Source organism: Ornithorhynchus anatinus, chromosome 8, assembly GCF_004115215.2.
Source record: "Ornithorhynchus anatinus isolate Pmale09 chromosome 8, mOrnAna1.pri.v4, whole genome shotgun sequence".
Taxonomy (NCBI): domain Eukaryota; kingdom Metazoa; phylum Chordata; class Mammalia; order Monotremata; family Ornithorhynchidae; genus Ornithorhynchus; species Ornithorhynchus anatinus.
Genome location: NC_041735.1, coordinates 70,527,726 through 70,554,757, shown reverse-complemented (window position 1 = coordinate 70,554,757; position 27,032 = coordinate 70,527,726). Strand labels below are relative to the sequence as shown.

The following is a 27,032-nucleotide window of genomic DNA, read 5'->3' as shown; positions in this document are numbered from 1 at the left end:
AGGTGGGGAGAGTGGCGCTCTGTCGGATATGAAGGGAGAGGGAGCTCCAGGCCCGAGAGGGAACGTGGCCGAGGGGTTGGCGGCAAGACGGAGATGGAGGTACAGAGAGTAGGTTGGTGTTAGAGGAGCAGAGTGTTGTAGTAGTAGGTCGGTGAGGCTTAGTAGAAGAGGGAGAGCTGATTGAGGGCCTTAAAACCTACGTTAAGGAGCGTGGAAGGGGATGAGCTCTTCATGTGGAACTGGAGGCTCTTGAGGAGATATGGACTGAACAGTTTTTCAGAAAAACGATCCGGGCAGCAGAGTGAACTCTAGACTGGAGAGGGGATATCAGACAGGGTGTTGGGAGCTCACCAAGGAGACTGATGCAGTAATCGAGGCGGGATGGAATAAGTGGTTGGATTAATGAGGTAGCAGTTTGGGTGGAGAAGAAAGGGAGGATTTTAGTGCCGTTGCGAAGGTTGAGCCCACAGGATCTGGTGACAGATCGAATATGTGGGTTGAATGAGAGAAATGAATCAAGGATAACGCCAGAGTTTTAGACTCGCGAGACAGGGAGGATAGTGGTGTTGTGTACACCGATGGGTAAATCAAGGGGACGACAGGACTCGGGTGAGGAGAGGAGTTTTATTTTGGACACGTTAGGTTTGAGGTGTCGTGGGACATCCAAGTAAGGGGTATCCTGAAGGCAAGAGGCCGTGTGAGGCTGCGGAGGAGGAGAGGTGTTGCCGCTGGAGAAGGAGGTTTGGGAATGGTCTGTGCACCTAGAGATGACTGCGGCTCCCTCGAGCTTTCTGTCTGTGGATTGCCTTCTCAAAGGAAATTGGGCAGCAGAAAATAGGTTCAAAAGAGGCTGGGGTAGGGTGTGTTCAGCTTGTAGCGGGCAGGGAATGTGTGTGTTGTTGGAGCGTACTCTCCCAAGTGGTTAGTGCAGTGCTTTGCACAACAGTCAGTGCTCGATAAATATGGTTGGTTGAATGAACGAACGATTGAGTGAGTGAGTGAGCAAGCATTCGTGGTGGGAAGAGACAAGGATGGAGAGGGGAGAGTTGAAAGGTTGGATGGTCCATGCTGGGTCGCTGCAGGAGACACAGGGATGGAGAGGGGAGAGTTGGGGTGTTAGATGTTCGGTTCTGGATCACTGGGGAAGAGACAGGGATGGCGAGAGGAGAGTCGGGAGAGTCGGGTGGTCCATTCTGGGTCACTAGGGGAGAGTCAGGGATGGAGAGTTGAGAGTTGGGGACGTTGGGTGGTCTGTGCAGGGTCACTTTCAGACCCAAAGACGGATCTGTCTTCCCGACCGACTGTGCGTCTCTCGGCCCCACACCGAGTGCTTGCTGCCCCGGAAGGAGGAGGCCAAGGGACCGGTGTGACAGGTGTGCCGGGATCGCAGACCTTCGTTTGGCCGTAGGTGTTTCCCGGGTGAATGGCGTTCCCCGGGGCCACCTCCAGGCAGGCTCCCCTCCCTTGCCCGGTGGTGAATTTGCAAAGTGGCCGGACCGCCGGGAGGCGACGCTTCCCCTGGAGACTCCGCGCGGGCAGCGGAAGTCCCTCCGGAACAGCTTCGGAGCCTGTTTTGCACTTCGGTAGAAATGTTTTTCAAACCGTTGTCCAAATGGGATTGCAGGAACAGGCGGTTGATCGAGAACACGAGAGAGATGTGTTCCAACAAGAGATCCAGAAGCTTGAGGAGCAGCTGAAGGCGGTCCCCAGATTCCAGCCGGTCAGCGAGGAGCAAGCCCGAGAGGTGCGTGTCATCCGCCCCGGGGGGTCCACGTGTCGAGGCCGTCTGGACGGTGGGTTGGGGAACCCCAATCTGGGCACCACGAGTGAGCGGTCCCCTGAGACTGCTGGGAAAGAGGCAGCTTTCTGCGGGCTCCAGGAGACCCCAGGGCATGTCCGTTGCCCGGGGAGCTCGTTGTGGGCAGGGAGCGTATCTGTTTATTGTTATATTGTACCTTCCCAAGCGCTTAGTACTCTGCACGCAGTAAGCGGTCCATAAATACGATCGAATGAATTAACGAATGAATGGGAACTGGGCCCACAGAAGCCTGAACCCCCCCCCCCCCCGGGGCGGAGCCAGGTAGTAAGAAGTCGAGGCAGATGGGCCGTCACTCCGACCCTCGTGTGAGGCGCAAACCTGCTGCGAGCGAGGGAGAGCCGTGGGCAGGAAGAGACATCGGCTGGCAAGGATGGGGCAGAGAGCATGTGCCGGGCACCGTGTTGAGCGCTCTGCTGCACCCTGGGGCGGTGCCGGACAGTCAAGCCAGACGCAAGGAGAGCGGGGATCCTCTCCCCGACCTGGGTTGAAAGTCACTGGCTGACCCGGCCCGCCTCCCCCAGCCACACTCGGTTGGGTGATTTCCTTGGTCGGCCGGGTCCTGGGGGCGTTATCGTGGCTTAGCTATGGTAACCGAGGAGGTTACGGTGCCTCCTTGTCAGGGAGAGAAGGGGCAGACTTCCTCCATCTCAGGCAGCGTAGGGGGGCCTGTCTCTGTAGGGGCGTTGGTGAGTCCAGGGGGGTGGGGGCGATGAGTCCCCCCGCCATGTGAGGAGAAGAGGATCCTCCTCATCTCAGGGGTACTCCGGCACCGCAGCCAGGAGAGCCGGCACGGCTGAGCTTCGGTCTTGGTCAGCTCTGCTGGGCTAGGCTCTGTGGGTACCTCCTCCCCAACCCCCGAGGACATGTCTTGCCCCATGGGGCCAGGTGACTCCGGGCTCAGACCTGCCCCTAGCCAGACACCTGCCGAATCGTGGCAAGGGGACTGGGCGTCCCACCCTAGAACGTGGCTCTGGAGAGAGAAAGTCCTCTTTAGCCTCTCTCCCATAACCTGCTGGCTCTGCTTGGCGAAAGACTCACAGACATCCAATTCTTTCCCAACATTCGGGGAAGTCACGGGGCGCCGAGGTACCTTGGAGGGGTGGCCCCATAGACTCTTCGGGGACCGTGGGGGCCGTCTGCCCCACCCGCCTGTGAGGACGGTTTGTGCTCCGGTGAGAGGAGCGGCCTTCGGGGAGAGGGGCGGGGGGTGACACTTCTCCCCCAGGGCTGGGAAGAGTTTTAAGGGCGATGGGCGGACCGGAACCGCAGGGCTCGGACACGCTCAGAAGGGTCACGGTGACTCCTACCACCTCGCTGCTGTCCTACTACAGCCCAGCCCACACACTCTGCTCCTCTAATGCCAGTCTTCTCACCGTACCTCAATCTCGTCCATCTCGCCTCCGAGCTCTCTCCCACGTCCCGCCTCCGGCCTGGGACGCCCTCCCCTCTCATCTCTGACAGACAATTAGTCTCCCTACTGTCAAAGCTTTAGTTAAGCACATCTTTTCCAAGGGACCTTCCCTGACTAAGCCCTCCTCTCCTCTTCTCCGACTCCCTTCCGCATCTCCCTGACTTGCCCCCTTTATTCGTCCCTCCTCCCAGCCCCTTGGCGCTTCTGTATATATCTGTCATTTTGTGTGTTTATATTAATGGATGTCTCCCCCTCTAGACTGTAAGCTCATTGTGGGCGGGGAGTGTGTCTGTTTATCGTTATATCTTATTCTCCCAAGTGCTTAGTAGAGTGCTCCGCACACAGTAAGCACTCAGTAAATACGATTGGCCGACTGACTGAGGTCGTCGGTGGAATTCGGGATCGCCCAGAGCCCTGGCCAGCGGGCCACCGGCCCCACGCGTCCCCCCCCAATTCTCCGCCGGTCTCTGCAGGTGGAGCAGCTGACGGAGCAGCTGAAGGAGAAGACGGACCGATGCAGCGAGGGGCTGCTGGCTGCGGAGCAGCTGCAGAGGGACCTGCAGGAGCGTGATGACCAGCTGGACAGGCTGGGCTGCCGACTCAGGGAACTGGAGCAGGCCCTCGTCCTTGGTCCTCACGGCCGGCCCGAGGTCGGGGCCGCCGCCGGGGGGAAGGACGCGGGCGCCCTCACAGAGGGGCAAGGGATGGGGCAGGGGGAGGTGCCCGCGACACCAGGACCGTCGTTCTCCCCACAGGCGGAGGAGCAGCAGCGAGCCGGAGCCGCAGACGGGAAAGGAGAGCTGGCCCTGGAAGCCCAGCTGCAGGTGGAACGTGAGGCTGTGGACAGGAAGGAAAAGGAGGTAATGACGGTCTGTCTCCCGGGGGCCGGTGGCATCTGGCCTTCCCTGCCCACCCCGGCCACGCCTTCACAAAGGTTAGCTCGGCGTTGGAGTAGCACGCGCAGCCTTTTCGGGGCTGAGGCGAGTTACGGCCGTGCCCGCTCCCCGGGCAGGTGGTGGTTTCCCGGCCGTTTGGCTTCCTCGGTACTGGGAACTCTGAGCTGGGCTGGGAGCCGGGGGTTCCGGGAAATGGGATCCGGGGCCAGTCCGCAGCGACAGGGCCCAAAGGCCTCGGATGCTCCCCACTGGGCCGACCGGGCTCCTGCAGCCACCCCCGGGCAGAGCGAGTGTGGCCCGAGTGGGTGGGGTCCAGGTACCGCGGGTCAGCTGTCAGCCGCTCGGGGGGGCCCCCCGATCGCCCTGGGGTAGATGCCTGGTCTGGTCTCCCCGGCGCCTCGTCGAAGCCTCGCCTGCCACTCTGCGTGCTGTTCCTCAGTGTGGTGCCTCTCGCACCCGGGTCTTGTTCCGGGGGGGGCGTTCTCAGGCCGGGAGCGTCTGCAGCCGCCCACCACCCCGGCTGGCGTCCGGACTCTGACCTCCCTTTCCCACCCGCTTCTTTGCGTCTGCAGATAGCCAACTTGGAGGAGCAGCTGGAGCAGTTTCGGGAAGAACTGGAAAATAAGAATGAAGAAGTCCAGCAGCTGCACATGCAGCTGGAGATCCAGAAGAAGGAATCCACCACCCGCCTGGCCGAGCTCCAGCTGGACAACCAGCTGTTTAAGGTAGTCTCTGCACGCACGCGTACACACAGGCGTGCACGCACCCCTACCTGGCCGAGCTCCAGCTGGACAACCAGCTGTTGAAAATAGTCCCTGCGCATGCGTGCGCACGCACGCGTACACACCCTCTGCTTGACAGAGCTCCAGTTGGACAGCCAGCTGTTTCAGGTAGTCTGGGCTCACACGGACATGGCAGAGCTCTACTCAGTTGTATTTATTGAGCACATACTACCGTGTGCAGAGGACTGTGCTAAGCACCTGGGAGAGTACGACAGAGGTGGTGGACACGTTCCCTGCCCACAAAGAGCTTTCTAGACTACCAGACGGACAGCCTGCTGTTTTGAGATACACACATACTCGCCTGGCAGAGAGCTCCGCCTGGGCAACCAGCTGTTCAAGGTAGTTTTTGCAAATGCTCACGCAAGCCCATGCACACACACACACCCCGTCTGGCAGGGCTCCTGTTGGACAACCAGCTGTTTAAGATAATTTAGGTATGCGCGCACACACACACACACACACGCCTGGCAGAGCTCACCGGGGAACAAATTGTTTAAGGTCATTTCCACCCAAACACATACACACCCCATGTGGCAGAGCTCAAGCAGCAATCAGTCGGTCACTGGTGTCTGCTGAACACTTCCTATGTGCAGAGCTCTGTTCTGAGTGCTTGGGAGAGGACGATACCCTAGAATTAGCAGACATGTTCCCTGCCCATAATGAGCCTACAATCTAGAGGACTGTCAGATCTTCATTTTTCTGGCGAGACAGGTTTCTTTTATTATAAAAAACAAACCAGACATTTTACAGCACCCAGAATTATGGTTTTCCACAAGTACCGTCTCATGCTGTAGGTATTTACTATTTAGCCGTAAACATCCACCTCAGATCAAACCCAAACCAGATATCTGGCGTATGTGACGATAAACTCTGTACCGTCACACCACGTGTTTTCACTGTGTATTTGGGCTAGGGCGTAGTTAGGGAATTAGGGACTCGTCATTTGATTCTGCGAGTCTCTTTAGATATGGCAAGCCGCAGCTTCGGAACGAGTGGCTCAGATCAGGTGAGTGTTTTATTTTATTTATTCTTTTTAATGGCATTTATTAAGAGCTTACTGTGTGTCATACACTGTTCTGAGCATTGGGGTGGGTCAGACGTATTCCTTGTCCCGCATGGGGCTCACAATCTAAGTAGGAGTGGGAACGGGTATAGTATAAGCCTTCCTTAACGTGGCAGAACAGGCTCTTTAAAGTCATTCATGTGCTTGCAAACATACTCGTACGCCTAGCAGAACTTGTACTGGAGAATGAATTGTTAGGGTTGTTTGTGCAAGTGTATGCACACAGACAGACACCCCAATCTGGTAGAGCTGCACAAATGCACATCTGGGGCTCTGCAGGTTCAAGGGAAGCCATCCGGGGGTCACCCAGTACTTCCAGAGTGAGACGACTTCAGTTCGCAAGGCCTCCAAGGGAGCGTTGTCGTCCTCGCCTCGGTCCAGTGTCTTCCAGGGGTCCCTGCCGTCATCGGCGCCTCGACTGTCCCATCCCCTCTCACCTGAGCCCTAACACTGGTGTGGGGGTGGGGGATCGTGCTCTGCAGGCTGGCTGAGGCGGAGGCCCCTAAGCACCTCAGGGAGAAAATGGAAAGTTCTGAAAAGGAACAGGCAGTCAGTGTGTCAGAGGGTGCCGGGGGGAAACCAGAAAGGAGGAAGTTGGAAACAGTCCGGCTTCACCCCTTGGGCCTGTCCCGGCCGGGCACGGATTCCTGCAGATCGGGCTCTCGGCTCCTGTCACCCGCAGGAGGAGCTGGGACGGCTGGGATTGGCGGTCCAGGGCTCCGAAGGCACCGTGGCACCGGACCCTCATCTCATCGTTGGGAAATTTGCCCGGATCCTCCAGGAAAAGGAACTGGAAATCCAGGAGCTGAACGAGCAGATGGCCAAATTGCAGCAGCAACTGGAAACTGCCGCAGATAACAAGGTGTGTATGTGTATGTGCACGCGCACATGTACGCACGCGTTCGGCGTTGGGGTCACCGGCGTCGTCTCACGGTGAGAGGCTGCGGAAAGTAATTGGCTGTGCTCCTTGAGGGCAGAGATGACGTCTGCCAACTCTACTGTCTGGTCTGCCCACAGAGAACGCTCAAAAAACAACCCCCTGATTGGTTGAGGTGGGGTTGAACCTGCCGTTCAGGGGCCTCTCCTTTCCTGATCCTGGAGGAGGCCTTTCGGGCGTCTGGTGTAAGGCTGGACCCGTTCAGTAGTAATAGCAATAGCCTGGACTCGGTGCACTCCCCCACCCGCACCGGTATATAGCACGCTGTGGTGAGCGCTTGGGCCAGGGCGGCAGAAAGTCCAAACACAGACTCGGCCGTCCCGGGACGCTTGATTGACCACCTGCCACGTTCCGGCCCGCGGGTTTGAGCGTGCGGCAGGGTTCGGCGACGGGCTGAACTTCCCGATTCCGTTCCTGCCGCCGGTGACGTTTTCATGCCAGTGGAGTTTCTCCTTTGTTCCCCATGTAATAATAATAATAACGATGGCATCTGTTCGGCACTTACTTCATGCGAGGCACTGAGCGCTGGGGCGGGGGGGTGGAATGAAGGTGATCGGGTTGTCCCACGTGGGGCTCACGGTCTTCATCCCCATTTTGCAGATGAGGTCACTGAGGCCCAGAGAAGTGAAGTGACTTTTCCAGAGTCACACAGCTGACACGCGGCAGAGCCGGGATTAGAACCCACGACCTCTGACTCCCAAGCCCGGCCTCTCTCCGCTGAGCCGCGCTGCTTCTCTAGCGGGCCGACAACCCGTGCCCGTCTCAGTCTCCTTTGGTGGCCGGGGACGGTTAGTGCTTCCACCCCTCCCGCCCCCCAGCGCCCTCTACTGGACACTGCTCCCCACTAAATCAGCTCTGGGGGAGAACTGCAGGCTCTAAAACCTGAAAATTTCTGACAGACTGCTTATTTTATTTGTAATTGGAGTTAGGTGGAGTTGAAAATTTTTTTAGTTGTTTAAAAAATTGAGGGCTTTATTTTTGCCGCCCCTTTTTAAGGATTCGGGGATGCCAGAGTGGGGGACCGGGGTGTCGGAGTGGCTCCAGTGCCCCTTCCTCAAGTAGGTGGTAATGGCGAGTCGTGGGGCTGGAGATGGGGGGCTGCCGTGGCTGGGGCCCTCCCAAGGGTGGGTGGGAGCATTGGTTGTCAGGAAAGGGTGACTTTTCCCCCGACTCTGCCCCTCTCCTCTTCCTCTGCAAGCAGCTAGACTGGGTGTCGTCCCCCCCCCCCCCCCCCGGCCCCCTGGGAATTCCCTACTTGGGGGGTGGGATTGGGAAGAGGCATTGAGGGGAAGAGTAGGAGGTGGGAATACGGGACTCTGGGGAGCCCTGGGTTGGGGGCAGGCTTCATTCAGTTGGGTGGGCCCCCTGTCTGGGGGTCTGGGTGGCTAGTCTGGGTGTGGGCCGTTGGATTCTCGTGAGCTGAGCGTCGCCCGGGCCCTGAGATGGACGGCAGAGGATTCGCAGGGAGCCCCGGCCCCGGCCTCGGCCCCGGCCTTGGGCAGCTCGATGGTCTTGAGCGGAGTCCCCACCCTGCTGGGGGCCTGGACTAGAGCCAGGACGCTGCTCTTCTCTTGCGTGGTGCAGTGGGTGGAGCCCGGGCCTGGGAGACAGAAGGTCACGGGCTCTAATCCTGGCTCCTCCGCTTGTCTGATGTGTGACCGTGGACAAGCCGCCTCGCTTCTCTGGGCCTCAATTACCTCATCTGTAAAATGGGGATTGAGACCGAGTCCCCTGTGGGACAAGGGACTGTGTACGACCCAGTTGCCGTGTATTCACCTCAGTGCTTAGAACAGCGCCTGGCTTACTTTGTGCCATAATTATAATTATTATTATTCTGGACCAGTCCCCTCCAACCCACCGGCCCCGTCCCCCCATCCCTCTTCCCCTGGTCTGCAGCGGGGGGCGCCACTCTCCCCCGCTTTCTCTCTTCTTACGCTCTTCATTTCCAGCCCGTGAGCCACGCTCCGGGCCTTGCGTTCCCTTTCCCGGACGCTCGCCTCTCCGCGAGGCCAAAGCTGGAGCAGCCGTCGTATTTCCCAAGCCCCCTCCGGCAGCGGGGGAGCATACCGAGCGGGGCGCTGGGGCGAGCGCGACCCAGGTCGGCAAGGGCACGTTCCCTTCCGTCCCTTCCCTCGGTCGACTTCTCCTTTTGCCACAGCTTTGGCAAGTGACTTAGACCCCGGCAGTCGCCATTTAAGGCGGCCACTCGTTGGACTGATTTCTCCGGCCCTCCTAGTTAGCCGTCTTCTGGGTTCCGATCCGTGTTTAGCCATTTCCCTTTCCTTTTTTCCCATCGTGCAGGTTATTGAAGAGAAGAATGAACTGCTCCGGGAGCTAGAGGCGCAGGTGGAACGCTTGAAGAGCGACCGGGAATGGGTAAAGAAGAGGAGCCAGGAGGAGGTGGAACAGTTGAACGACGTGATTGAGAAACTGCAGCAGGAACTGGCAGGCTTGGACCAGAAGGAGCCTGTCGGCGGGGCCCTCCCCCCGGGGGGTGCGGACAGCCTGAAGCGACAGCTAGAAGCCGCTCTGGCGGGGGACACCGAGGCCGTGGCCACGGGAGCCGCTGACACGGTGGCCCTGGAGCCCCGGGGGCAAGCTCCGGCCAAGGAGGTGGTCGTCTCTGGTCCGGGGCCCTGGGCCGGGGAGGCGCAGCGGGAGCAGGAACCCAGAGCCCCGGCGAGTGGTCCGGAGATCTCCGGCGTGGGGCCGCAAGGGAGAGGTGCAGCGGGAAGCCCGTCCGGGCTCCAGCGGGGACATTCTGAGGGCCTCGTGAGCCGGGGCCCCCAAGCCCTCGCCGAAGAGCGGCCAGAAGCTCCGGCGCCGGGTTGGACTCACTCCCAGCTGAAGGGCACAGGCGAGCAGGCCCCGGCCGAGACGACCTCGAGCCTCCCGGAGGCGCTGGGGCAGAGAGTGGATGCCGAGAGCCAGGCGCCGCCCCGGCCTGCTCCGGAGCCCGCAGACCTCCAGCGGGTGGCCCTGGGGCTGCCTGGGTCCCTCTCGGGTCCAGCTGGGGAGACCGTCTCCAGTCTCGGCGCGTTGACCCTGAGGCTCGCCGAGCCGGAGGGTCAGCTGGCCGACGCGCAGTCCCGCTTGCTCCTGGAAAAGGAGCAGGTGGGAATTGCAAAGAGGAGCGCTCCCGAGAAGGAAGCAGATCTGCAGGAGCTGAAGACTCGCCCGGCGCAGAGCGCGGGGGATGGCGTAGGGGCGGAGGACGGACAAGGGCCTCGTCAGGGGACTGCAGGAGGCCCCAAGGTGGGTCTGCGTGGGCCGCGGCTCGGGCCCGCCCCTGCCCGCTGGCTCCTCTGCCGCACCTTCTGTCGGCCGCTTTCTCCGAGCTCGTGTCCACAGCTCCCGTTTCTCCCCGCGGACCCCCTTCCTGGGTCCGCGGCGGCCGGAACGAGCTCCGGGTTGATGTTTACTGGCCCTCGTGTGGGCGTGTGTGTGTGTGACACCATGTGTGTGGTCCAAGGATGTTTTTCCCATGTATGTGTGTGTGACCGTGTGTATGGGCCGTGGATGTAGTTCATGTTGGTGTGTGGGGTGGGTGGGGGGGGGGGGTGTTTCTCCCTACTCCTTGTGGAGCACTCTCAGTGGTTGGCGGGGTCGGGGGCGTTTATCCGAATACGAGTCACGTTTGTCACGTAGCGTGTTCTACCATCCGAGTGTGGACAATATGGTAGCCGGGTTCCAGGTGGGTCAGCGTTAGCGGTTGTGGGTCTGGGTTAACGGGCGTGTGTTTCCCGACGAATCCTCCTCTTCCCGTCGTCCAGGGCCACATCGAGGAAGCTCAAGGGAATAGAGCAAGCGAGTTGGTGGCCGAGCTGGTCCTGACTCGTGCCGAGCTCATGGCTGCCAGAGAGCAACTGACCAGCTCCAGGCACCAGGTGGAAAAGCTCCAGGAAGAACTCGTGGTGAGGGTCTGGAGCCTGCCTCTTCTGCCCATCTTCATGCTGACTGCTTGCCTGGCCCCCCGGGCCCGTTATTAACTGGGTGGCCGGGACCGGTGTGAGGACGGGGGAGCAGGAGGCAGGGTGGGGAGGGGATGAGGTGGAATGGGATAAGGGTGAAGCGGGACAGGGAGGGATCAGGTGAGGTGTGGCAACTAAGACAAATGAGGACCCAACTGAGACAAGCGCAGACCCATCTACTCCCACCTGCCCGTGGCACCGAGGCCAGAGGGGCAGTGGGCACCCACCACCGACTCGTGGTGTGGCAGAGTGAGTGCGGGTCTTGACTCTGTTTATTGCCATTGTTCTTGTCTGTCCGTCTCCCCCCGATTAGACCGTAAGCCCGTCAAACGGCAGGGACTGTCTCTATCTGTTGCCGACTTGTTCATTCCAAGCGCTTAGTACGGTGCTCTGCACATAGTAAGCGCTCAATAAATACTATTGAATGAATGAATGAATGAATGGGTTTTCCGGGGGAGTCGTTCCCAGTGCGTGGGCAGATTAGGGGAGTCGGGAGGGCCTCCGCCTCCTATCGGAGGGCCCGGATTGAGCGGCCCGGCAAATTGGGGCGGGAGCCTCAGCTTTTCCACCTTGGCTTCACAGGGGAGAGAGTCCCAGGCAGCCACCCTGCAGGAGGAGCTGGAGCAGGCCCGGGGCCGCCTCGCGGGTGCGGAGGAGAAGCTCGCGGGCGCCCTGAGGCGGGAGGAAGAGCCGGCTGCCCTGGACGGCCGTCGGAGCCCCACGCCCCGTCTTGACCACTCACCGTCAGGACCCGCTGCCAATGGCCAGGAGCCCGCGGCCCAATCCCCGGGCCTGGAGGCGAGGCCCGGCGCGGAAATTCAGGTGTCGGAAAAGGAGCGCACGAGCACCGTTCAGCTGCTGACGGAGGAGTGCGCCAACCTGAGGGTGCTGGGAGAGTGGCTGAAAGTTAAAGAGGTTTGTCACCGCCGGTGGCTTGGGAACGGACTCAGAGGCCCTTCCGTCGCGTTATTCACTTGTTCATTCAATCTTAGTTGCCGTACTGAGCGTTGGGGAGAGGGCGACGGAACAATATAGAGACGCGTTCCCTGCCCGCAGTGAGCTTACAGTCTAGAGGGGGAGACAGACATTAATATAAGTCAATCAATCACAGGTATATACATAAGCGCTGTGGGCCCGGGAGGGGGAATGAATAAAGGGAGCAAGTCAGGGCAACGCAGAAGGGAGTGGAAGGAAAGGAAAAGAGGGCTTAGTCAGGGAAGGCTTCTGCGAGGAGATGTGCCTTCAATAAGACCCAAGTCATGCCATGGTGGCTCAGACTAGCCATCACCCAGCCCAGCATTGGTTTTGATTGATTGCCACAGGGTACATTGAGAAACAGGGTTCTGATTGCCCTTCTAGACACCCACCCTCATGGTCAGAGATGGATCCATAAGTACCCCTGTCTCCCCCCCCCCCCCCCCCCCATCACTAACTGCCCCCTGGTGACCCAGCACTGACCAGCCAACACCTGTGATTCTCCCCCGGTGACCCAGCACTGACCCTCCTGCACCTCTCATTCTCCCCCAGTGACCCAACACGGACCAACATCCAACACCCCTGACTCTCCCCTCTTCATCACTCACTTTGTCTCAGTGATTTGGGGCCGCTCTTCTTGAATCCGCTGTCGTTTTCAGCCTGTTTAATTTTCTGCCGCAACCAATTCCACATGCTTACAGCACGATTGCTGCTTTTTTTAATCACATACGGGGTGAAACCGTTCATTCGTTCATTCAGTCGTATTTATTGAGCACTCATCGTGTGCAGCGCATCGTACTAAGCACTTGAAATATACAATACGGCAACGGATAGAGACAGTCCCTGCCCGACAACAGACTCATGGTCTAAAAGGGGGAGACGGCAAAACAAAACAAGTAGGCATCGATACCATCAAAACAGATAAATAGAATCAGAGATATATACACGTAATTAATAAAATAGAGTTGTAAATAATACACGGAAGTATGCACAAGTGCTGTGGGGAGGGCAAGGGGTAGAGCGGAGGGAGGGAGTCGGGGCGATGAGGAGGGGCAGAGTGGAAGGGAGGGCTCAGTCTGGGAAGGCCTCCTGGAGGAGGGGACCTCTCAGTAGTTTCCTTGGTATTTGCAGCTGCTCCCCTCAGGTATCGGGGGAATCCCCTTTCCTCTTAGGGATTTGGTGATTCGGGGGAAGGTGCCGGTGAGTTGGGGGAGTGAACTTTCTACCAGGTTTCTACAGAGTACCTCTTGTCCTTTGGGAGATTTACGTTCTAATTGTTTTGTATCTTCCGAGACTGTCCCATGAGTTGGGTAGATTTACTGCCGCTGGCAGCACACCAACCCTGAGGGCCAGTGAGGAGCATAGAAGGGACAGTTCTCACTGGAACTTGGTGATGTTGCCAGGCGAGGTGGGGAGAAGCGGCACGGCCTAGTGGGTAGAGCATGGGGTTGGAAGTCGGGATACCTGGGTTTTGATCCTGGCTCCGTCCGCCGATTAACCAGTGGTATTAATCGAGTGCTCACTCGGTGCCGAGCACTGGGCTAAGCGCTCAGGAGAAGATAATACAACAGAGTTGGTAGACTTGATAATAATGATAGTATTTGTTAAGCGCTTACTATGTGCAAAGCACTGTTCTGAGCGCCGGTGGGGGGATACAAGGTGATCAGGTTGTCCCACGTGGGGCTCACAGTCTTAATTCCCATTTTACAGATGAGGGAACTGAGGCACAGAGAAGTGAAGTGACTTACCCAAAACCACACAGCTGCCAAGTGGTGGAGCGGAATTAGAACCCATGACCTCTGACTCCCAAGCCCATGCTCTTTCCACTGAGCCAAGCTGCTTCTGCCAGTGACCACCTGCCACGTGACCTTGGGCAAATCACTTGACTTCTCTGAGCCTCGGTTTCCTCTTCTGCAACATGGAGATGAAATATCTGTTTTCTCCCTCCCCCGTAGCCTGGGAGCCCCATAGTAATAATAATTGTTAAGCGCTTACTATGTGTTGAGCACTGTACTAGGTCCTAGGGTAAATACAAGATAAGTCCCACATGGGGCTCACAGTCTAAGTAGGAGGGAGACCAAGGATTGAAATCCCATTTTGCAGACGAGGGAACTGATCACAGCAGAGCGAAGTGACTAACCAGAGATCACAGAGCAGATAAGTGGTGGAACCTGGATTAGAGCCCAGGTCCTCCTCTGACTCCCAGGGACTCTATCCCATCCGAGGGTTTCGTATCTACCCCGGCGCTTAACGCAGCGCTTGTCAGCCGGTAGCTGCTCGACAGACGCCACCGTGGTTATTACTTCGGTTGCTGTGCGGACCTGGTTCGGAAGGGTTTGTTTTCCCGTCCCCTCTAGGGAGTATCGGTTCCTGGGGTGGCCCCGTCCGACTCTTCCCAGACCAGAGGACCGGGCTCCAGTGGTAAGTCTCCGCGGGGGGGGAGGGGGCCACCGTCTCGTCTCTCACCTCTTCCATCCGGAGGGCTGTCTCTGGGGCCGGGTTGGTTCGAAAGCGGAAGTTTGCATCTCTTTCAGGAGAGTAAAAGCGACTTTCCTTCTAGATTCTGGGTCGGACTGGAGTCGAGGAATCTGTCTCGCTCAGAGTCAGGGATTCGATACCGCCTCGGAAGGCCCGGGAGAAGAAGCCGACGGCTCGGCGGACTCTTTTCCGAAGAAGATAAAGGTTAGAAAGTCGTCGGGTTGCAGCAGTCGCGGCAACGTCGGCGCTCGGCGGAACCCGCCGTGGCCCCGCTCCCCGAGAACTGGGGCTGCACCTCCTCGTCCTCCGCTGGAGGGAATCGTGGGCTTGTCGGGATCGTTGGGCCGGCCTCCGTGAGGTTTGCCAGAAATGGGCCTGGCCGTGGTTCCCCAGATGGAGATCGCTTCCACCCCCTCTGCTTTCTTTCTCTCTCTCTCTCATTCTGCTGCTTTTTGAGGAGGCGGTGGCCCCGACGGGGAGGGCCAGGAACTGGGGGCCGGTCTCTGTGGGCGTGGATGGGACCCGGGGGGCCGGTCTGTGTGTGGGAGTGGCTGGGAGCAGGGGATTGGGCTGCGGGGGAGTGGGTGGGAGGTGGAGGCTGGTCTGTGTGGGAGCGAGTGGGAGCGGGGGGCCGGCCCGTGGGGGAGAGGGGCCAGATTAAGGCATGGGTGGGGAGGAGGGCCGTGAACCCCGGGGAGCTGCTGCCGGGCCTGACGCCTGGGCTTTTACCGTGTTCGTAGGGGCTGCTGAGGGCGGTCCACGAGGAGGGCGTCCACGTCCTCTCGCTCACGGAGCCCCCCTTCCCGGACACCGACCCTCCGGCCGCGGAGCGGGCCCCCGGGCCCTGGCGGGAGGAACGGGACGCCTATCTCAGCACCATCTCCTCCCTGCGGGCTCTCATCGCCACCATGCGAGAACCTGAGCCCCTTGAGGTACCCCCCTTCCTCCCCACCTTCACGCTGACTCCTCAAGCCGCCTGGGTCACCCGGCCTGGGTGCAGGATGGCTCCCGTGTTGCCCCCGCCACTCTTGCGGGCTGGGGCGGGCGGACCGCCCCCCCCCCCCGCTGAGACCCGGGGCTTCCTCGTCTGCCCCCTCACAGGTGCGCGAGAGCCCCCAGGCTCCAGCGAGCGCGCCAGACTGGAGGAGCGAGCTGCTCAGAGCCCTCCAAGACACCTTTCTCCAGGAATGGGGGCTGCTGCTCGCGGCCCTGCGGACGGAGCTGGCGGTCCGAGGGGCCGAGGATGCCCGGGGGTCGCTGGACCAGCTGGAGCGGAGGCTGCAAGAGCAGGTACGGACAGGCGGGCCCTCCTTCCCGGGCCGGCTGGACCTCCGGACCCCAGCCGGCCTGCGGTGCCCTCGCTTCGCCCGCCGTGCCCTTACTCCAGCTCGTGACGGTGACCGTACCGTGCTCCCCGTCAGGGCCGGGTGCAGGCAGCCGCTCTGGACGGGCTCCTGGCTGCCGACCGCAGGAGTCTGCTGATGGAAGTCCGCAGTCTCCGGGATCAGACGGGCCGGAGCGGCCGGACCGCGGAGAGGGACGCCGGAAGTGGTCTCCCGAGGCCCGGTGGGTGCCACGCGTGACCCGGGAAGCCCGGGCCCCTCGTCCCCCGTGGTTTCCGACCCTCCCGCCCCGCCTCCGGGGCCCCACGTGCGGTGGCCCCGGAGCTCCGTCAGCGGGCAGGCCGTCCGGTGACCGCTTCGGTCTGGTTCAGATCACCCACGTGATCTCTGGATCCGGGGGCCCTAGGGACTTCGGTTTGAATGATGTAGGTGACGTGGTACCCCGCGAGCCCCCACCCCGTGACTCTCCCGCCGGCCCCAGACGCCCCAGGAACTGGAAACGGCAGCACTGGGGCCACCATTGGCGCCATATCTTCCGGCTTCATCCTGTTCCCCTAACCCCACTGGGGTAACTCCTGCCACCACACGACGACCATTTCTCCAGATGCCTGAGCTGCTGGCCCCTCGCCGTTGGGAGAATACTCCTCCCCGGGTCCCTGTCAGTGCTCCAGCCCGTTCTCCCCCGACCCGGGGGCGTCCCGGTTCCCCCGGCCCCCAGCTGGCGCGCTGCACAAGCCTGCCCGGGCTCACCCGGCAGGCGAGTCCGGGATGGGCGTTTCGCTGCGGCCCGAGCAGCGGGCCGGGGCGTTGGCCGCGGTCACGTTTCAGGGGCCGCCGGCACCTCCGTTTCCGTAGGGTCGCCTGGAGGATGTGGGGAGGCCGGAGCGGGTGCGCCATGGGAGAGGGTGGACGTCGCCGAGCTGAAGAGCCAGCTCGCGCAGGTTCGGCTGGAGCTGGCCGCGGCCCTGCAGGCCCGACACCGGCAGGCTCAGGAGCTGGAGGCCCTCAGGTGCGCGCGGAGGGGATCCCTCGGCCTAGTCCTGCCTAGATGTCCCATCTCCCTCACCCCTCACCCCTGACCCCGCGGTCCCGGGGCTGGGTCCCACGGCCCCCGCAGGGAAAACTCACCACGAGAAGGCCTCGGGCTGGTGGCGGAGAGGGAGAAGAATGCAGATAAGAGAGGAACCCCAGTCCCACCAGCCTGGACGGCTCCTCTCGGGGGCGGTCGAACCTCAGGAGGAGTCTTCTCCGGCGACCGCTCCGTCGGCGATATTTATCGAGCGCTCACTTAGTGCAGGGCACTGTAGAAGGTGCCTGGGAGGGTACTCTGCTCCCTCGGGGGCCTGGTCCCCGGCCTCTGTCTTTACGGGCGCGCCGTCGGCTTGACCTGGGTCGAGGATGGCGGGCAACGGTGGGAGGCGGCTCTCCCGGTGGATCCGACACGTGGAACGCCGCCCCGGCAGAGGCCCGCTGCCCCAGAACCGGGGACGCGATGCCGCCGTCGCGTTGGGCTCTTCCCCCTCCTCCTGCCCCCTCTGAGGCCGGGTCCTCGGCACCCCCGCCACGCCCTGGCTAGCCCGGCCCCGGCTCCCTCCCCACTCCCGGCCCGCTCGCCCCGCGGACCCTCCGGCCCAAACCTGGTATCTTCCCCGGTGAGCTGGGCCAGGGCAGCGCCCCCGAGCGGCCCAACTCTCTGTTTCCAGGGCGGAGCTCCGAGGGAAGAAGGACGAGGTGGACGCGGCGAACGATTCGTTGGCCGCCGAGCAGAGGAAGGGCCGGGAGCTGCGGTGGGCCCTGGAGAAGGCCGAGGCCCAGGCGGCTCGCAGCCAGGACAGGGGCAGAGAAGAACTGGAGGTACTTTTCGGTTGGCACAGAGCACGGGCCGAGGGGTTCGGGGGCCGACCCCGGAGCCGGGTCGTCCCAGCGGGAGTTGGGATGGTATCCTCCACGGGTCCCCCGTGTGTCTGCGGGCGTCCCTGCGTGTCCCAGTGGGGTTCCTGCGGTATCCCGACTGACCTCGTGAAGGTTTGTGTGTTATGGGAGGCAACGTGACTCAGTGGAAAGAGGCCGGGCTTGGGAGTCAGAGGTCCTGGGTTCTAATCCCGGCTCCGCCACTTGTCAGCTCTGTGACTTTGGGCAGATCACTTAACTTCTCTGTGCCTAAGTTACTGCGTCTGTAAAATGGGGATTAAGACCGGGAGCCCCACGTGGGACAACACGATCACTTCGTATCCCCCCCCAGCGCTTTGAACAGTGCTTTGCACATAGTAAACGCTTAACAAATACCATCATTATTATTATTGTTCTTGAGGAACCCCGCACAGTTCACGGTCCCTTATGGGTTCTTGTGTGCCCTGGCGTGTTCTCTGGTGCCTTTGCAGACCCCTCAGCAGATTCTCTCGTGTCCTCATGTGCCCCTCGTGCCCTTGATGTTTTCGTGTGTCCTGGCATCCTCCACCCCGTGGGAGGCTGCGCTTCCTCCAGCCCTGCAAGTGTCGGGGGTCGCAGTCCAGTCTGAGCAGGGACGGGCGGGCGGGCGGGTGGGTGGCTCCCTGGGGCTCTCCACCGCCGCCCGGAGCGGGCTCGGCCCCCACCTGTCCCGGGACTCGCCCGAGCTGACCCCGTTGCGGTCTTCCGCCAGGACCTGCGGCTGTCGCTTGAGGACCAGGCGCAGAGGAACGTTGAGCTGAGCCGTCTCGTCGCCCAGCAGCGGCAGCAGCTGAGCGACCTGCGGGAGAAGACGGAGTCGCGGGAAACCCTGCACGCCGCCCAGCTGTCCGCGGAGCGGGGCTGGAGTGCCGAGCTCCAGCGGCTCCTGGACTCGGAGAAGGCCCGGGAGCCCGAGGGGAGCGCGGTGGCGGAGCAGGGCGGCACGCACGCCCCGCCGCCGGCCCGGGACGGGGAGGCGGCGGAAGAGGCGGCGGCCGAGCTGCGGAGGCAGGTGCAGGAGCAGCAGCGGCGGCTGGCGGAGCTGGTGCGGGAGGCGGAGGCGTCCAGGCTGGAGTCTCTGCGGGCCGGGCAGCAGCTGGAGCGGGAGCGCCAGGCACAGGGGGCCGCCCTGCGGGCCGCCCAGGAGGCCCAGGCGCAGGGGCGGCAGCGGCTGCAGGCGTCGCAGGCCCGACTGGAAGAGCTGCAGGCGCAGCTGGACGGGAGGACCCAGCAGGTGCGCAGCCTAGAGCGCGAGTGCCGCCGGTCGCAGGGAATCGTGCAGGACCTGCGGAACCAGCTGCGAGCCCGAGAAGGGAAGGGGGGGGCCGGGCGAGCCCCTGACCCGATGCTCAGCGAAGAGCAGGTGGGTCTGCGTCAGCGTCCGCTCTCCGGCCTATCCCTCCCCGCCTCCGCCGGTCCACCCGGAGGCGACGTCGACATCGGTGGGTCGGCAGGGGCGGGGCCTCTGCCCGTGGCAGTCGGCCAGGGTGGGGCTGTGTGCACAGTGGGAGCTTGGCACGGTGCCCCGCCCGAGGTCGGCGCCCGGCCTGGTACCCTGCGCGTAGCACGGCCGTTCGGAACATTCCCTTGGGGGCCTGGGTGAAGTCACCGGGCCGCAGCGTGTAGGTATCCCGGCCCTGGCGGCTGGAAACCACCCACCGCTGGGTCGTTTTTCAAGGAAAGGAATTCTTGCCGCCGGCACGGTCAGGGCGCCGAGGGATTTCCCCCGTCTGCCCGCCCTCCCGTCAGTAAGCGCCCGTCCCGAGCGCCAGGGAGAGCCCATCAGCCGGACGCATTGTCCCTGTCCTCAGGGAGCTCACAGCCTCGGGGGAGGTGGACCCACAGACAGACCGGCTTTGTTCCCAATTGTGGGAGCAGGGGCGGGGAGCCCAGACGTGTCAGGAAGCAGCGTGGCCCAACAGAAAGAGCCCCGGCCTGGAAGGGGAATCTGGGTTCTAATCCTGATGCCTCTGCCGCTCGCCAGCTGTGTGACTTTGGGCAAGTCACTTCGCTCCTCTGGGTCTCAGTTTCTTCATCTGAAAATCGGCGATTCCATGCCTGTTCTCTCTCCCACTTCTACTGTGAGCCCCATGTGGGACGGGGACCGTGTCCACCCTGATAATCTTGAAACTACCCCAGCGGTTAGTACAGCGCTCGGCACATATTAAGTGCCAAGATATTAAGATACCGTCACTTAACTGTATCAGGATGACAGCTGATGAACAGGCTGGAGCCCGTTCAAAGTGGGATGGGTAGGCTGGGGAGGGCATGGGGGATGAGGAGAACACCTTACAGGGAGCGGGGAGAGAGTTCACGGGTCAGCGTGGGGGGGAATCACGGCGGTTCCGCCGGCGCCTCCGTGTGACCGGGCCCCCTCTCCTCAGGCTCCCTGGGACCTCCCCAGCGACAGAACGAGGAACTGGGTGCTCCAGCAGAAGACGGACAGGGTGGGCGTCAACGGGGAAGATGGCGGGGCCGGAGAGTGTCGGGGGCCGGTGCAGCAGACCCTGCAGCACGTGGCTTCGCGGCTCGAACGCCTGGCTCAGAAAGCCTCCAGCAGGTCAGGTTTCCCCCATCCCTCAGCCCTCTCAACTCCCAGCCCAATTCTCGTCACATCTCTGTGGGCCGGGGGGTGTTGGGGGTGTGGCCCGTTCCCGTACAGTTCAAAGGAGGAGGCACGGCGACAGGGAAGGACCCAGTGGACCAGAGGAGGAAGTGGTGGGACAAGGGTAGGGGAGCGCCCGGCGGATTGGAGGAGAAGGGGTAGAGGAATCCCCCACCGGCTTCTCATCTGTCTGGCCGCAGACCTCTTGCCCACATCCCGCGACGCCCTCCCTCTTCATATCCAACAGATAATTACTCTTTCCCCACTTCCAAAGCCTTATTGAAAGCCCATCTCCTCCAAAAAGCCTTCCCTAAGTCTTTTTCCGTTTCTTCCACTCCCTTCTGTGTCGCCCTGATTTATTGTCTTTATTCATCCCCCCCATCCCGGTCCCACAACACGTATGTCCGTACCTGTAATTTATGTATTTATCATCGTGTCTCCCCCCCTCTGGACTGTAAACTCACTGTAGGCAGCTAATGTGTCCATTATATCGGTATACCGTCCTCTCCCTAGCGCTTAATACAGTGCCCTGCAGATAATAAGCACTCAATAAACGTGATTGATTAATTCCTGTTTATGTCCCCTCAGGCTGCCCTTCGACACGGAGGACGACGAGGATTTTGCCTGGCTGCAGAGAGACGTCGACGGCGTCATCTTCCGACTGCTGAAGTGGCCCGGGCCTGCGCAGCCCGGGGAGGAGGTGAAGCTCGTCCTGGGGCGGGGGGGCCGTGGGGCTGCCGGGCCAGGCTCGGTCCCTCTGGGGCCCCGAGAAAGCCGGGACCCGCCTGGAGGGGATGGGCGAGAAGGGCAGTGGGCTGACCGAACCCCCAGATAGAGCTCCCGGTCGGCCTGTTTGCCCTCCTTGCCCGCCCTGCCCACGGCTGTTGAAGTTCGGCCTCGGGGATCCGGCCCAAAACTTTCCCACCCGGCTCCCGGTGCCATAGGGATCTGTGGCGGGGGAGCGATGGGGTCGGCTCGGGTCTGCAGCTTGGATCAGTCGGTCACTGGTATTTATTGAGCGCTTACCATGTGCGGAACACTGTACCGAGCGCTTGGGAGAGTACGGTGCAACAGAATTAGCAGGCGTGTTCCCTGCCCGTAACGAGCTTACGGTCTTTGGGGGAGACGGGTATTAATGTAAATGAATAATTTCTAACACGCGATTTAAAGATACATACGTAAGTGCTCTGGGGCTCGGGGTGGGGTAAATATCAAATGCCCAGAGGTCACAGAGTCAAATGCCTAGATGACACAGAAGGGAGAGTGAGCTGGGGAAAAGGGGGCTTAATCAGGGAAGGCCTCTTGGAGGAGATGTGTAAGCTCAGAGGAAAACTTTGAGGGAAAAAGGTGGAAGGGCGAGCCCCTGTGCCCCGCCGCCTCCATCCCAGCTGCTTCTTGGCCGGGGGCGGGGCGGGCCAGCCAACCCTCTAGCTTGGGGGCCGCGGGAAGTAGGGTGCTCCCCGAGTTTTCCCGTCCCTTCCGCCGTGGGGACTCTTCCCAGGGCAGAGCCCCCTGTAAAGGGATTCTGACGAGCTGGGGCCTCGCTACCGCGGTCTCCTTCCTCTCCCTCTGTCACCGTCTCCGACCCCCGTCTCCCCCACCGCCGTGTGAACTGGGGCGGCCGGGTTTTGTGACGGCGGTCTCCTTTCCAGCTCCCCGCGGGGACCCCGGGCGGCCCGGGGTCGGCGCTGACGGAGAGGCTGCTGAGACAGAGCGCGGAGCTGACCGGGCACGTCAGCCGGCTGACCGCCGAGAAGAACGACTTGCGCCACGCCATCCTGAAGCTGGAGGAGGAGGTCAGATGGTATCGGCAGAGAGGATCCTGGGGCGGCGACGACGACGTGAGTCTTTCCTCGGGGCCTCTGGCGGTCTGGTTTTCCAACAGGCCCGGGGTCCTGGCTTCTTCCTAGCACTGGGACGTGGCAGCTTGGGAGTCCCAAGGTGTCCTCTGCAGACCCCCTCGCTCACCCGGTAGCCCTCCTCTCTCTGTCCCCCTCTCTCCTTCTCTCCAGCCCCGCGGCGTGCTCTCACGTACTCGAGTCGGGAGCAGGTGGGACTTCCAGCCCAGGTGGCGGTGCTCCCCCCCTTCACTCCCCCCGCCGGGTCTCCTTTGCCTTGCCTTAAACCCCAGTTTAAGGGGGTGATCTGGCTCTACTCGACAGGTTCCGGGCTGGGCTCGCAGCCCTCCGAGAGCAGCTTTTACTGCCAGGGGAGGCAGGTGGCATAATCATTTAGCGATAGGAGGGTGAAGGGGAAGGGGAGACGCCCACCTGTTAGCGCTCGGGTAAGGGGGTATGGAAGGAGTTTCTCCAAGCGCTGCGGGAAGTCGCGAGGACGGAAGCGCTCAGGTTGGAGGAGCAAGCGTGCCCAGGTGGCAGACGGAGGACCACGGGGTGGGGAGGCGACAGATGAATCCGGGGAGGCCTCCCGGAGGGGATGGGCTTTCAGATGGGCCTCGCAGATGGGGAGAGTGGGCGCTTGCCAGGTAGGGGACGGGGAGGAATTCCGGGCAGGAGGGAGGATGCGAGCGAAGGGGTGGGCGGTGACGGCGGTGACGAGACCGAGGTGTAGCCAGTGAATCGAGTGCCAGCCGGGATGTGGTGGAAGGAGAGAGGATAAGCTGTGAGGGAGAGAGAGCTGGTTGAGTGCCTGAAAAGCGGCATGGAGTAGTGGTTAGGGCCCGGGCCTGGGAGCAGAAGGTCATGGGTTCTAATCCTGGCATCGCCACTTGGCTGCTGTGTGACCTTGGGCAAGTCACTTCACTTCTCTGGGCCCCAGTTCCTTCATCTGTAAAATGGGGATTGAGATTGTGAGCCCCACGTGGGACAGGGACTGTCTCCAACCCGATTTGCTTGTATCCACCCCGGCGCTTAGAACAGTGCCTGGCACATAGTGAGTGCTTAACAAATACCATCATTATTATTATTATTAAAACTGATGGTGGAGGGCTTCTTCTTGACGGGGAGAGGAATGGGCCACCCGTGGAAGGTTTTGAGGAGTGGGGAGACAGACGTGTGCGGAACGATGTTTGAGAAAAGTCAGCGGTACGTATTGAGTGTTTGCTTACTGCGTGCGGAGCACTATACTGAGCAGTTGGGAGAGTACAGTAACGACAGCGTCGGTAGGCACGATCCCTGCCCGCGAGGAGCTTACGATCTAGAGGGGGAGCGAGGTATTAAAATACATTACGGATATATATGTGAGTGCTCGTGCGGGCCCAGGATGGGGCGAATAGCAAGCGCTTAATGGATACAGATCCAAGTGCTTCGGAGACTCAGAAGGGAGAGGGAGCGGGGGAAATGAAACGTCCGAGTACCTAGCAGCTTGGCAGTAGAGGAGCGAAACGTGAGGGCCGAGCTGTAGCGAGAGATCGGCGAGGTAAGGTGACCGAGTGCCTGAGAGTTGTCGGCAGGGGGGTTTTCTTCGACGCGGAAGCGGCGGGGCGGCCGCCGGTAGGTTTTCGAGAAGTGGGGAGATGTAGACCGAACTTTTTTTTAGAAAAATGATCGAGTGTAGTATCGACTGGAGCGGGGAGAGGCTGGAGGCAGGAATCAAGGTAGGATAGGCTAAGGGCCTGGATCAGCGTGGTGGTGATTTGGATGGAGAGGAAGGGGTGGGTTCCGGAGATGTTGCGGAGGAGGAACCGACAGACGCAGAACGTGGCAGATGAGAGCCAGGGGCGGAGGGTGGGGCCGAGCCTCCCCGCCGGCTGCCACTGACCTGAAGAAAGCGCTTGGGCCGGGAGATGCGGGGATGGGTTTGGGACGGCCCGAGCGGGACCCCCAGGAGGAGGGGGTCCCGGTGGCGGGAGGGGGAGCCGGCGTGCAGAGAGGCAGACGTCCCCTCGTCCACAGCCCGGCGGTCCTCACCTGGCCGGAGTCGCCGCCCGCCCCGATGCCCTTCCCGCCTGTGAGCGCCAGGCCTGGAGCCGGGAGAAGGCAGCGCTGCAGCGGGCCCTGAGGCGGGCACAGGCCGAACTGGGCAGGCTCAAGGCGGAACTGAGGAACGAAACCCTGCTGCGGGACCTCGGCCTCGGCCTGGATCCGGACAGCGCCGTCCTGAAGGTGGGGGCCTCGGCTCTGGGTGTGCCCTTCCGCCCCTCACCCCCTCGTTCTCTCGCGCTCCCGGGTCTCGGGAATCCGAGGGAGGTGCTACTCGTTCTGGGGGTGCCGGGTGAGCCCCATTGCCCGCTTTCTCCCCCGCATCCCGCCATTTCCCCTGCTGCCCATTGCCCCCGCTCAGTGGATTTTGATCCATTTCTCTCCTAGGCCAACACGGTGAGTTAATGCCCGTTGAGCCACCAGACCCATTCCCCCAGGACGGAGTTCGTCATCACTCCTAACGGGCCGCCTAGGTGGCGGCAGGGAAGCTGGGATCGATCCTTTAGGGCTGGCGGGCTGGCGGCGGTCGCTGCCGTTGGGATGAATTGTTCAGGGCCGGCGGCGGACCGGCCCCCCCAGAGGCGGGGAAGGCAGGCGGGCGGGAGATGGAGGAGGAGAACCAGGCGGTGTCCACCTTCCACCTGCCGCCTCCCGTCCCCTGGCCCCCGGGGGGCGGTCATCGGCCCCACTGTGCTTCGGTCTCCCCCCGACCCCATCGGGCTGTGCGAGGGGGGTGGGGGGGGCGCAGCCCCGGGGACCGTGCGGGCTGCAAGCAGGGCCCGTCCTTCTCCGCAGAGGATGTACAGCCGGTTCCTGCGGGCCGAGGGTTACCGAAAGGCCCTGGTCTACCAGAAGAAATACCTGCTGCTCCTCCTGGGAGGCTTCCAGGCGTGTGAGGAAGCCACCCTGGTCCTCATCTCCCGCATGGCGGGGCAGCCGGCCCCTGCGGCCCCGGAACCCGGCCCGCCGCCACCCCCGGCCCTCACCAGGTTCCGCTCGGCCGCCCGGGTGTCGGTTGCGATCTCCAGGTAATAGCGTCGCCGCCCCAGGAATGGTGTTGAGGATGTGTGTGTGTGTGTGTCTGTGTGTATGTGTCTCCCCAGACACGGGAGGCGTTCACCCCTGCACCCCAGGCGGGGGTGGGCCTGGGAATCTGGGGAAAGAATGACCCGCTGAGACGCAGCGGCGGAGTCTCGCCTACGCCCAGCCCCCAGCCTTCAGTGCCCCTTGCCGTCGTCAGGCACGGTCGTCCGTCCCCACGTCGCTGCCGGGCCGTTGGCTGAGCTTTCTCCCCACCCTGCCGCCTCCTCCTCTGTAGGATGCGGTTCCTGGTTCGCCGGTGGCAACGGCTGGCAGGATCTGGCCCCACCGTCGCCATCAGGGACGGCCCCGGGTCCGGCTCAGGTAAGGACGGCCCCGCCCCAATCCCCCTCCCCTCTCAGCCCACCCCTCGCCACCCTCCTGCACGGACCTGTGGCGATCTGTCAGTCCGACCGCCTGCTCGATGTCATCACCCGTCCTTACTCCCGTTCTTCTTCCCGAGGGGCCGCTTGTCTCCAGCCGGGAGGGCCGGTTCCACGGGTGGCGGGTGGGCGGGGGCAGACAGCTTTCCACGGGAAGGGGCGCCCCCCCCCCCCCCCCCCCCGCCCCGCTATCCGTCCGCCTGCCGGCTGGGGCACGGGACTCCAGGGGTCGTCGGCGTTCCCTCCCCAGGACCGTGGCCGGAGCTCGGGGTGGAACGCACGTGCCTGCCCCCGGCCGGGCTTCTGGAGCTGTTGGTGGAGCAGAGAGCCGCCGCCGCCGCCGCCCCGTACCGCTACAGGGCGGATGGGGACCGCCCTCACTCTGCCGGGCCCTCCCCTCACAGGTGAGATCGCGTGGATCCCAGGCGGCGGTGCCTCTCACTCCGGTACCTCCCCCAGCTTTCGGTAATCACGTCGGAGATCCACGCGCGTCTGAGCCGATACGGTTCAAGAGCCGGCGGCGGTCAGATCTCCATCCGTCCAGCAGCGGTGTTTGCCGAGCTCTTAAGATTCTGCACCGACCTCCTGGAAGGGGTCAGTAGTTAGTTGACGCGATTGCTGCCCTCGAGGAGCGCTCAGCCTACTCTGCGCGGAGCGGGGTCCCGTGCTCTTGGCCGGGTACGGCAGAATTTAAAGACCCGTCCAGGAGGGCTACGGTGGCGAGGGAGGGGAGCTCCCCAAAGCCGAGAGGTCAGTCAGGAAACGCGTCCCGGAGGGGATGCGATTTTAGTTGAAGTTGGGAGGGGGTGGCCGGACAGACAGGAAGGGGGAGGTTGTCCCGGGCAGAGGGAGGGCGCGAGCAGGGGTTGACGACGAGAGACGGGATGAGAGTACTATAAATTGGTACTGGGGGAGCAAAGAGTTCGGCGAGAGAGGCTGAGTGTGGCAGGGAGCCGGTTGCGGGCCTTTACGACACGGGTAAGGAGTTTCCGTGTGTCGTGGAGGTAAACGGACAACCGCTGGAGGTTTGTGAGTCGCGGGGAGGAGGCTGATGCAGTAGTCAGGGTGGGGTACGACTGATGCTTAAATCAGCGGTGTAATCATTTGGCTGGAGAGGAGGGGGCAGATGCTGGAGACGTTCTGACTGAGCACATGGGTTCACAGAGAGATGAGAGGAGGAGGATGCCAGGGTTGCGGTCACGTGAGACGGGGAAGGTGGCAGTGTTGTCTACGGTGATGGGAGAGTCGGGGGAAGACAGGATATCGGTGGGCAGATGGTTCACAAAGCGTTGGCGGGACATAAAGATGACGATGATGATGATGATGATGATGATATTGGTTAAGCGCTCTCAGATATCCCGAAGACCAGGAGGAGGCGTGAGACTGCAGAGGGGGAGAGATCAGAGCTGGAGATGGAGATGGGGGCATCGCTGGTGTCGACAGGGTAGTTGAAGCCGTAGAAGCGGGCGAGTCCTCCAA

General features: G+C 61.9%; 1 protein-coding gene across 5 annotated transcripts in view; it reads left to right on the top strand.

Moving 5' to 3' along the window:
* Window positions 1-27,032, top strand: part of AKAP9 (A-kinase anchoring protein 9) — an 89,571-nt gene that overhangs the window by 61,669 nt on the left and 870 nt on the right. For all 5 annotated transcript variants that reach the window (XM_029070046.1, XM_029070044.1, XM_029070047.1 and 2 more), the window contains 23 exons: window positions 1,625-1,744; window positions 3,704-3,880; window positions 3,986-4,090; window positions 4,699-4,851; window positions 6,654-6,833; window positions 9,210-10,163; window positions 10,682-10,822; window positions 11,462-11,794; window positions 14,212-14,275; window positions 14,415-14,536; window positions 15,073-15,264; window positions 15,434-15,622; window positions 15,754-15,898; window positions 16,531-16,684; window positions 17,379-17,529; window positions 18,317-18,967; window positions 19,989-20,164; window positions 20,798-20,909; window positions 21,862-22,050; window positions 24,064-24,273; window positions 24,886-25,118; window positions 25,409-25,494; window positions 25,804-25,957. In XM_029070046.1, the coding sequence (XP_028925879.1) occupies window positions 1,625-1,744; window positions 3,704-3,880; window positions 3,986-4,090; window positions 4,699-4,851; window positions 6,654-6,833; window positions 9,210-10,163; window positions 10,682-10,822; window positions 11,462-11,794; window positions 14,212-14,275; window positions 14,415-14,536; window positions 15,073-15,264; window positions 15,434-15,622; window positions 15,754-15,898; window positions 16,531-16,684; window positions 17,379-17,529; window positions 18,317-18,967; window positions 19,989-20,164; window positions 20,798-20,909; window positions 21,862-22,050; window positions 24,064-24,273; window positions 24,886-25,118; window positions 25,409-25,494; window positions 25,804-25,957 (4,991 nt within the window). The remainder of the gene's footprint in view (window positions 1-1,624; window positions 1,745-3,703; window positions 3,881-3,985; window positions 4,091-4,698; window positions 4,852-6,653; window positions 6,834-9,209; window positions 10,164-10,681; window positions 10,823-11,461; window positions 11,795-14,211; window positions 14,276-14,414; window positions 14,537-15,072; window positions 15,265-15,433; window positions 15,623-15,753; window positions 15,899-16,530; window positions 16,685-17,378; window positions 17,530-18,316; window positions 18,968-19,988; window positions 20,165-20,797; window positions 20,910-21,861; window positions 22,051-24,063; window positions 24,274-24,885; window positions 25,119-25,408; window positions 25,495-25,803; window positions 25,958-27,032) is intronic.